We start from the raw sequence: 11,073 nt of genomic DNA, 5'->3' as shown, positions 1-11,073 counted from the left end.
TTATGAAAACGAAACCGCTCATATAAGTTACGTAGGCTACACGCGCATGCGCGCTGAGAATGTAAATTCCAGAATGAATTCCCCCATGTTTATTGAGTCATTCTGGCGAGCTGTTACCGCAACCTTTAATAATATGTAAATAATAACAACAACATATCAGAAAAAAACTTTTAAATATGTGCCTATCGATAAATTTATTGGCAACACATATTTTAAAGCACGTCGTTTATCAAATGAAATGTGAGATTAGTTTATATAGTCTTATAAATACAGACGCACGTTTGAACGAATTAAATCTTATTTACTAACTATAACATCGCCTTTGCTCGTTTGTAGCGCAACACTGATATTTCAAGCCCTCTCCAAGCGTCAGAGGCTCAGAGCTCGATCTCTATTGGCTCAGTTGGCAGTTGCTTTTGGGAAAGGGAGGATCCGCTGCACTTGATGAGATGAGGAGCATCCCAGAGCCGGTAAAATGGGAGCGGAGCTTGAAAATATGATTGTATGAGATGTACAGTCCACAGTTGTCTGGAGGCACGTATAAACTGTGGCAAACATGAAGATTTGGAGCACGGAACACATATTCAGGTAGGCAAAGCCGCGTTTGGGATGAGTTGAGCGCGCGCGTGCACAGATTCCAGCATCCTCTCTGTCGTTGCACCCCGTTTCGTTTTAGCTCTTGGAACGGGAAAGTCACATAATTTATTTAGACATTTTTTATATGTTTTTAACTATTAATTTCTATATGCTTGTAGATAACTCATTTTTCAACAATAGAGGTGAATAAGCATTTATTTGGGCCTAGCCGGTTGCTTTTCTGTCACATCTCTGCGCAGTGCACGACTGCTACTCATCATCACGCCTTTTAAAGGGATAGTTCAACCCCTTACACAGAAAACTCACCATGTACTGATCCTCAAGTCAAGTGGATCTGAAGAATTTTGAACCAGTTAACATTCACACCCATAGTATTCGGGGGAAAAAACAAACACAATGGAAAGCGATGGCTACCAGTTTCCAACAATCATTATAATATCTTCTTTTGTGTTCAACAGAAGAAAGCAGTTCAAACAGCTTGTGACTGAAGGGTGACTAAAGCATGACAGAATATCTGTTTGAAACAAGTGGAACTCACTCAATTACGTAATCTAGGTTTTAACATGAAGTTGTGTAAAATTATTCAGTATTTTTTTCTTTTGAAACAAATTAATTTAAAAACTGATGACTATATGAGGTAGGGCTATAAAATTTATGTCAATTACAATAAGCTCTGGACTTTTCTACTTTGATCTATGAGAGGAAAAATGTTATGTCATTTGATGGACCCGTTAATTTTTGTGGCTTCAGTCATTGTTGGGATACTTTTTTTAATCTGGAGGCATTAATAATTTATATCGATGTATAGCCTATATTGCTATAGTTCAATATAGAAAATAATTATCAAGATTTCGTTTTTGCCATTTTGCCCAGCCCTAATATGAGGTTAAAAAGCAGCATTGTTTGCAGGTCTCTCAGCCTGATAAGAGTGTTTTTTTCACTGACATGAACTAAACCAGCAGACAGGAATTCAAATCAAACAAGCTAATCAATTTAAAGCAGTTAAAACATCCAAATCAACAACTCTGTGTTTTTGTCATCAACATATTTTGATACAAAACCCAAACAGAATTGTGCAAATTCAATATATTTCCTAGTTTCCACTTGCTTTTACAAAGATAATTCACTATAAGGAAAAAGCACAGCAAAATCCTCAGAGTAAAATGTACTCAGTTAAGATAGTATTTGGTCTCTTTCTAGATTGAGTTAATGTTACTCAAGTTAATGAGACAATAAAAGGATTAATTAGGTGAGGACTGAGCAATGATGATGAACACCTGCTGTTAATAAGCAGAAACACAGATAAGAAAAACAAAACCGGCACAGCCTTAGATGAAATCAGCTGATGTATAATACACTGAATCTCAGCATAGGATCAGCTTGATCAATAAGCAACTCCACAAACAGCAGCTTTACTTATTACTTACGTGTTTGCCCTTATTTAAAGAGGGACCAAATACTCACTGAACTGAGTAAATTTTACTCAGAGGATTTTGCTGTGAAATCCTTAATTATAAGGAAATTAATTATTTTACAAAACTTTTTTTCCCTCTGATAGTAGCTACACTGCAGTTATTTGACAATTACATTTGGTATTAGATACTATGTGAGCTGTTTGATGCAACACAACTGGTTTGCTAGGCACTCTATCAAACCAGCTGACCAAATCGCCTTAAACTAAGATCTTATTTTAAAACACTATCAATTTAGTGTCTATGATTTAAGCTGAATTGATCACAATCTCAAAACATTGATTAAAATGAATAAATCTCAAACAAACCTTTATTTTAGGGCCCCAGTCTCTCTTGTTTCAGACGTGATGTCTGCTGTTGATAATAGGATTACATGGGCAAAGTTCTTCCTGCTTATAATGAAGTTAGATTTCCCTTGAATGTGGTTTGCGTATGAGGTCATTGACAGTATATCGAGATCATTGTCAATATATGGAGGTTCCTCATGAGCTACTGTAAGCTGTTGTCATCAGCTTTTGCCTGTATTTACACAGCTACCCCTGGGAGACTGTGATCAAAGCAGCTATGAGGAAGTATCCTAATCCAATGAACCCTAGTGTTGTTGGCGTGGATGTGCTGGACAGGAACCTGGACACACATGGACGTCTGCACAGCCATCGGCTCCTCAGCACAGAGTGGGGTCTTCCAGGGGTCGTCAAAGCGGTTAGATGATGAGCTTCAATAAATGTATTGCTTACATGTCTATATAATGTAGCGTTAAAGATACATTTTTCACCACTAATGTTTATTATAATATATACACTTACTAGTCTCACTTTGCTGGAACTAGATTAAATCCCCTTTTTCAGAATGTCTGCCTTTATTCTGTATGGCACATTTAACTGGTTGTACTAAGTGGTCTAAAGTTTGCCCACAAAATCTTCCCCACTATAATATATGATAATACAGGGCAGGAGAGATCTGTGCTTTCAAGTTCTTTAGTCACATGATCCTAATGTCATTGTAGGGGCCTAAGATGCATTAGACCACATGACCTTTTTCCAATTTCCTATTATTCATTTTTGGTCCTAAATGCATTGATTTGCTGCTCTGTGATTGGCTGATTACATATTTACGTTAGTACCACCAGTTGTGTAACTAATGGAGGGGTCATTGAGTGTATGTTAAAACTAAAGCTAATGACTTAAGCTAGTTTTAGCAATATTAGCAGCATGTATTATCCGCAAAAGTTTTTAATTCAAATTTGTTTTATGGCATCATTTTATAGTTTACCAAAACATCGAATTATATAAATTAATCAACAACATGTAAATTAGGGCTGCACAATTTATCGTTTCAGCATCGATATCGCAATGTGATCATTCACAATGGTCACATCGCTAGTATATGCAATGTTGAGTCTGGTTTATAATTTATCATTTCGCAAGTGTTTTTTAATGCCTGAGACTGTTTGAAGATTTCAAAAGCAGTCAGGCATAAGAAAATGTACTGTTTGTAACTTTGAAAAATGAACAACGATTAATTTGCTTCTCTCTCTATAAAAAACAAAAATAACTCCTACTCTAGCACTAAATTCTTTGAGCACAAATAAGTTACTTTGAACAAATAGCACTTCTCAAATGTATCATCTCTTCTTGGTGAATCGCTGAAAACCTTCTCAATTGTAAGTCGCTTTGGACAAAAGCCCCTGCTAAATGACTAAATGTAAATGTAATGTATTTCATTGAATTGTTTATAAAACAAAGATTATGCAGTATTATTTTACATTAAATTATTCAATTAATGTATACCTGATTACAATTAGACTCTTTGGAAAACAATTTTTATTGTTTTTTATTTTATTTTATTTTATTTTATTATATTTTATGTTTTTATTTTATTTTATTGCTGTTTATTTAATTTAAAATTTTTCTATATTTAATTTTTTTCTATGCATGTTTATTATATTTTATGCTCTTCCCTACCGCTAAACTCTTTACAAACATTTATTTAACTCATCTAGTGAAATTTTGTATATATTGCAATATATATATAGCAGAATAAAATTTTTTTGTCATGTGTCATTTTTCCAGCATCGTGCAGCCCTATTGTCCGTGTACTCTAGGGTAAGGGTTAGGATTAGTTTAGACTTAATAATTATGGATCATTTACTGTTATTACTACATTATTAACTAACTATTAACTAATACATTTAACTCAATAAACTACTAATCTGCTGCTTATTAATAGATAGTAAGTTTGTAGATGGGTTTAGGTACTTGAGTAGAGTAAGGATGTAGAATAAGATCATACTTTATAACTATTAATAAACAGTTAATAACATAATCATAATAACAAAATAATAGTCAACATGAAATAAGCCTGTAGTTAATAGTGGGAATTAGTACATATAGTAAAGTGTTACCAAATTTTCATTATAAACATTGTAATGGTGTTAAAAAGTCTTATTCGTTGACTTTCATCTACCTGGTTCTTTAAAAAGGCACCACTTACACAACTTATCTTAAATCTTTTTTTCTTTTCTTAGATTTTAGGGACAAGTCGAACTGTCACGTATGTAAAAGAACATTCTATTGTCGACCCCGAAGAAAAAAAAATGGAGCTTTGCTCAACAAACGTAAGTGTTTGCTTAGCTATTGACAACTGCAACAACTGTTATTGCAAAACAAATCTATGTTGTTTGATTACCGGAAAGTGCTTAATTTTAAACTGGACTAAATACATCTCTTTCCCTTCAGATAACCCTAACCAATTTAATATCAGTTGATGAAAGGCTTGTCTACAGGCCTCATCCAGACAATCCAGAAGTGTAAGTAAAGGATCATTTTATTACATTTATATGAATACACATAGAGTATAAATTGGCGCCAAGCCTAGGACAAATTGATATGTCACTCTTGATGTTTAAGCATTCTGCATAGTTGTGGTTGGAGATTGTATAACGTTTAGTATGTAAGTATAGTCTGTTCTAATGGTCTAATTTAAGTTGTTCGATCAATAAAGGCAAATATCTGCTCATCCCTTTTGGCCACTACTGTAAAGCCAACAAATAATATATCAATAAGTTCAATACCACATTGAAATGATGTTTGTTGTACTTTTTCAGCACTGTATTAACCCAGGAAGCAATCATCACGGTGAAGGGTGTCAGTCTGAGCAGCTACCTTGAAGGACTGATGGCTTTAACTATGTCAGCCAATGCAAGAAAGGTAGACTGCTGTTTTACTGGCAATTGTGGTTTCCAGAAGGATTGTAAAATTGACAAGAGTAACGTAATCATTAACCACAATGAAGCTAAAAAAACTAGACCAACTGTTTATTTATTGTAGCACTGTTTACTTTAATAATATTACAGTAGTTAATTCTGTGAATGTAAGGGTTCCCACGAGTCTTGGAATTTCATGGAATTTTAAATTTTAACACACATTGAAAGACAGGAAGTTTCTTTTAATATATTTTTGTCCAAGTCATGATATCAGTTCTTTTTTGTTTGTGGTTTCAGATATTCGTTTTAGTTTAATTGTTCTATACCATCATTTTGGTTATGATTAGGTTATTTTTAATCTTCAGGTCTGTATTGCCTCCTTTCATGCTTATCAACTGGCATTTACTGAATGTCGATTGGAATGTTATCACTCGATTAAATGGGCATTCTTAGTGGTTATCAGCTGATAGATATGGGCCGGTAGGGGCCTTTTGTGCCTTCTTCAGCTCAGAAGGCTGTTATCATCCTCCCACATGGTTAATCAGCTATAGATCATACATGGCTGCGGCCAGAAGTTAATGAGAATTATTTAATAAATTGTATTTTAATATCTACCCCTACCCAACCCTAAACCCAACTGTCACAGTAATGTAAAAACAGATCTGGATGTGGAGTCTTCTCTATTAGTATTGCTGATTAACCATGTGGATGGCGCAGTAGGCCCCTACTGGCCCATATCTATCAGCTGATAACCACTGATAACGCCTATTCAATCGAGTGATAAAATTTGTTGCGGGTGTCCCCAGACTGTTCCTAATAATTAAGGCTAACATGTCAGGATAATATGCGTTTTAGTGGCTTTGGCTTTAGAAAGACCACTTCAAAGAATGGCTATTAAAAATACTTCACAGATAAAATGTATGTAAAGTTTGCAAAACTACTATTGAGCTGTCAAATATGGGAAAGTGAGCATTATGCAGCAATGCAAACAGAAAGTATCTTGGATTATTTTCAAAATCTGAGCTAAATTATCCATCGTTGTTCTCATAGTGGCTAATACAGTCTTGCAAATTAACAATCAAGCTAAAATCATTTTAATAGTATGTGAAACACAACAGTTCATTGTCAGTCATAAAGATTCAGCTTGTTAGTCTGTGAAAGTCAGGGAAAAGTCAGGAAATTTGATAATTGGCTTGAACCCTGAAATTTCTGGAAAAATGATTGACACCCAACCCAGCAAGCATTTTTTTAATAATAGATGTCTAATAGACGTCTAAACATAGTCGTCTAGGCTAAAACAAGGCTAAAATTGGGCTGTCAGTAAAAATTTAATAGACGTCTAAGAATAGGCCAAAACTAGACTAGTCATCAAATAAACAGAAATGAATGACTATATATAAAGTCTATAAACTACATATAACTAAAGTCTGTCTAATCTGTCTACATGACAACTAGTCTAGTTTTGGGCTATTATTAGATGTCTATTAGATTTTCACTGACAGCCCAAATTTAGCTTTGTTTTAGCCAAGCTGTCTATTAGATGCCTATTAAACACACAAATGTTTGCTAGGGAGTCACTTAGGCTCAAATACCATTATATCTCAAATCTCTTGAAAATATTTGCTACCATTTAATAACACAAATAGTATTAATTTGCATTATTGAAGCGATTCCCAGCTAGCATGTACGTTTGTTTAAACGACATGTAATAAACATCCAAACACAGACATCTTTGCTAAAACAAGGCTGAAATCGAATACATGTATAACTATTGTCCATATATAGACCAGTCATCACACAGACAGGAACGAATGAATGCACATGTGCTGCCTGTTTGATGACTAGTCTATTACGTCTGTTTCACACATAATCCACCTGCAGTGCATTTGCGGTGTGCAGTACGTATGCATGCTGTTTCTATTCACTTATTTATCTATGCCATTTAGCAAATATAATACACAACACACCTCAATTATGAGTATATATGATGAAACTCCACAGCAGTGCAGAAACAATATTTGGACATCTATTAGACGTCTATTAAGCATAAAATACATTGCTGGGTTCTCACTGCGTTTGTTCATAATGTAAAAAGTATTAATCTGACCACATTTTTCCAGAATATCCCTCCAGACGTCATGCTGTATCATGTGCTCACTACACACTACAAATCCTTGATGAAAGCTGGCTACTTTCATCCTAAATGGGAACTTAGTAGTTCCTGTTTTTCTGATGACCCAATCAGAGAAGGACCATAAAAAAGCAACAGATATGACGTGGTTTTGCCCTTATCTAGCTAGATGTGAGGTAGTTTTAGTTTATATTTTCAGGAATAGTTTCACGTCTCTACATATGAAGGGTTATACTGTAAGCATCACACAGCCCTCTAAATAAAAGATGAACTTTGTTTGTCACAGGGATGGGATGCCATTGAATGGATCATTCAGAACTCTGAAAGGGAGAAATGTCCTTTTGTGTGACCTGTATTGAACAGGTAAGGCTTCATCTAGCATCTGCTTTTGGAGGCCACAAACCAGTTGTTGACTTGATATGGATTAGAACTCTGTTTTGAAATAAATTGTAGCATATAGCAAAACATAGATGAAATAGAAATATAAAAATACACAGTATACATATTTTTATATGTTTGTATTTATTTATTGATCGATTGTTTGATTTATGTTTTTTCAGGGTGTTCACTGCCACTAAAAAAAAGCCGTAAAATGTCTTCCACTTCAAAAGCTAAATTCAGTGCAATGTTTTGTTGTAGATCCTAAATTGCTTTAAATGGTTCTTCATTTTTCTGTCCTAGTAAATCGATATAATATCTGTCCAATCACAAAAATCCATCTCAATAAAACTTTAATTTAAGGTTCGTATTTACCAATATGGTCTTACTTTCTCGATTTCTCTATTTTATTTTCTCTATTTTCAGTTTGTTTTAGTCTTTTTTGCATATTTATGACAGCCCAGATTGTTGTGCATACATTTAGTTTATTTAGTTATTTAGTTATACATGTAGTTTAGTTAGTCATAGTATAGTTTTTATTTTATTTTCTTGTCAAAAAGTAAATTATGTTGGGAAAAATATATGTGTACAACTTGGGTTTACTTGTTTTGATAGATTATTTAAAATATATGGCCAGGAAAAAATTTTGTTTGTTTGTTTTGTTTTGTTTTGATGGGACAAGTAAAAATCTTTTTCGCGAACTCGATCTGGCCCTTTGAAAAATCCTTAGCATTTAGTCCTATACAGAATATTTCTGAAATTTTTTCATAATGGTCTTAAAAGGTTCTTAAAAATCTTACATTTGACTAATTGAAACCTGCAGAAATCTTGTTTTTATATTATTTAGACAATTCTGACTTCATTTATTTCTATTCTGACTTCATGTTTTTAAGTTTTTTCTTTATTCCTTTCAATTCTATTTAAATTATGATTTTCTAATTTAAATACTGACCTAATTTAAAAAATTTTGGACTTTATTCTTCTTTATTCTTTTCAGTTCTGATTTATTATTTTCAATTCTGACTTTATTCTTTTCAGTTCTGATTTAATTCCTTTCAATTCTGGTAATTCTGACTTTATATGTCTCTGATTTGCAACTTTATTTCTCAGAATTCCACATTTATTTCTATAAATTCTGACTTTATTTTTTGCTTGTTTAATTCTAACTTCATTTCTGACATTTCTGGCTTCATTTCCTAACTTTATCATAATTCTGACTTTATTTCCTTCTATTCTGACTATTCCTCACAGCAAATAGGTCGTTGTTTAAGTCAGTTTGAACATTTCTGTATGGAGTCTGCATGTTCTCCCGTGTTGGCATGGGTTTCCTCCGGTTTTCCCCTACAGTCCAAAGACATGCGCTGTAGGTAAATTGAATAAACTAAATTGCCCGTAGTGTATGTGTGTGAATGCAGGAGTGTGTGGGTGTTTCCCAGTACTGGGTTGCAGCTGGGGTCACCACAGTGGAATAAACCGCCAACATATCCAGCATATGTTTTACACAGCAGATGCCCTTCCAGCTGCAACCCATCACTGGGAAAACCCTTACACTCCCATTCACACACATACACTATGGATTTAGCTTACCCAATTCATCTATACCACGTCTTTGGACTTGTGGGGGAAACCGGAGCACCCAGAGGAAAACCACACGAACACGAGGAGAACATGCATGCAAACTCCACACAGAAACGCCAACTGACCCAGCAGAGGTTCGAACAAGCGACCTTCTTGCTGTGAAGCGATTGTGCCACCATGACTCCCTCCCAGGCTATCATGTTTTAAATATACATTTACTATTATATCTACTACCTTTCTTCAAATGTCTGTTTTGTTTGTGCTTTCAGAGCCCACAAATGAGGAACTCATGATCAGCAGCAGCTCTGGAAGCACATCTGACTTCACCCAACTCTCTTTCTGTTGATGTTTGCATTCAAAGGTAGTCCAGTTGTTTCTGCATGCCATTGGGTTCAAGACCTCATGAAGTTGCACTATTACAGACAAAACCGTATAGAGTTTTGAATGTCGCTACAAAATGTAAAATGCAAATGCACTGCTCTGACTACCTCTCATTTTAGTTCTTTTAAAGTCATAACAGGGGTCCTGGTACCAGTTGGATGTTTGTAATCCAGTACTTTTAAATTCAAATCATGAAAAAATGAACAATTGTAATTATTTTTATTATGATGTCATGAAAGGGAATGTGATTTAATCTTTGTTTGAAGTTTGCATGAGTAGTCTAAAAGTGTATTTAACACGAAGTCTAACTCAAATGTGTAGAACAGGTCAAAAAGTCACTTTGTAGAGTTTATTTTGGAAGAAAGTGCTATATTTAAAAGGGGCTTGTTATGCTGCTTTATAATGTACACATTATTAAGATTTCAGCTTGTTTGTAAGTCTGTTTGTTTGTTTAGTAGAGAGATATGGGCGAATGCTTATTTATGATTTAGGCTAAAAAATGTCATTTATTATTTTATTTTAAAATGCTGGTAGCATGTTTGCTTTATTTTTGTGGGAAAAAGTTACAAAGCATTTGTTAAATTATTAACTGTATTTTATTTTCAGTTTAATGTATCAAATTCATTTGTTTTACATTTGTAAATTTTATGATATTAAAAAATATAAAGCTTTCTAGCAAACAGCTTTTAGGATTTTTTAGAGCCCCCTATTGGCAAGACGATTAAAAAAAAATTATATATATATATATATATATATATATATATATATATATATATATATATATATATATATATATATATATATATATTTTTTTTTTTTTTTTTTTTTTATAAAAGTTTGGGGTCAGTAGGATTTTAAAATAAGCTTCTTCTGCTCACCAAGGCTGCATTTATTAAATCAAAAATACAGTGCAAATTGTAAAATGTTATTGCATTATAAAATAGTTGTTTAAAAATTGTTTATAATTTAATTTAATAATTTATTCCAGTGATTTTACTGGTGATGAATTTTTAGCTTCAAATATTTATTATTATAAATGGTAACAGTAATAAAAGCAATAATGACTGGAGGAATAATTTCATTTGAAACTACATACAGTAAGAAATCAGTTATTTAAAACTGTAATAAATATTTAACAATTTAACCTTTTTTACATTTAATAAATGGCGCATTGATGAACATAATAGTTTTCTTTAAAAAAATACATGAAAAAAACTGATCCCAAACCTTTAACCGGTAGTTTAAATATTAAAATATATTTATATATACATGAAAAAAACTATTACATTTTACACTTGAAGTGGGCAGACATACGTTTTTGTTAGTTTTCT

At 33.3% G+C, this 11,073-nt stretch overlaps 1 protein-coding gene across 1 annotated transcript; it reads left to right on the top strand.

The window, feature by feature from the left end:
- Positions 1–434: 434 nt before the first annotated feature.
- prelid3a (PRELI domain containing 3A) lies at positions 435–10,422 on the top strand. Its single transcript, XM_686634.8, has 7 exons — positions 435–588; positions 2,603–2,771; positions 4,597–4,686; positions 4,808–4,878; positions 5,176–5,278; positions 7,692–7,768; positions 9,631–10,422. The coding sequence occupies exons 1-6, from the start codon at positions 557–559 to the stop codon at positions 7,752–7,754; spliced, it is 528 nt and encodes a 175-aa protein (XP_691726.1). The 5' UTR covers positions 435–556; the 3' UTR covers positions 7,755–7,768; positions 9,631–10,422.
- The last annotated feature ends 651 nt before the right edge of the window (positions 10,423–11,073 follow it).

The sequence above is a fragment of the Danio rerio genome, chromosome 16 (genome assembly GCF_049306965.1).
Source record: "Danio rerio strain Tuebingen ecotype United States chromosome 16, GRCz12tu, whole genome shotgun sequence".
In the NCBI taxonomy this organism is placed as follows: domain Eukaryota; kingdom Metazoa; phylum Chordata; class Actinopteri; order Cypriniformes; family Danionidae; genus Danio; species Danio rerio.
This window is presented reverse-complemented; position numbering and strand designations above follow the sequence as displayed.

Excerpts from the sequence above, each read along its gene's own strand:
- prelid3a (XM_686634.8), top strand. The coding sequence starts at position 557 with ATGAAGATTTGGAGCACGGAACACATATTCAG. Across the intron at positions 4,879-5,175 it reads CATCCAGACAATCCAGAAGT|CACTGTATTAACCCAGGAAG; the intron begins GTAAGTAAAGGA and ends GTACTTTTTCAG. Across the intron at positions 5,279-7,691 it reads TGTCAGCCAATGCAAGAAAG|GGATGGGATGCCATTGAATG; the intron begins GTAGACTGCTGT and ends TGTTTGTCACAG.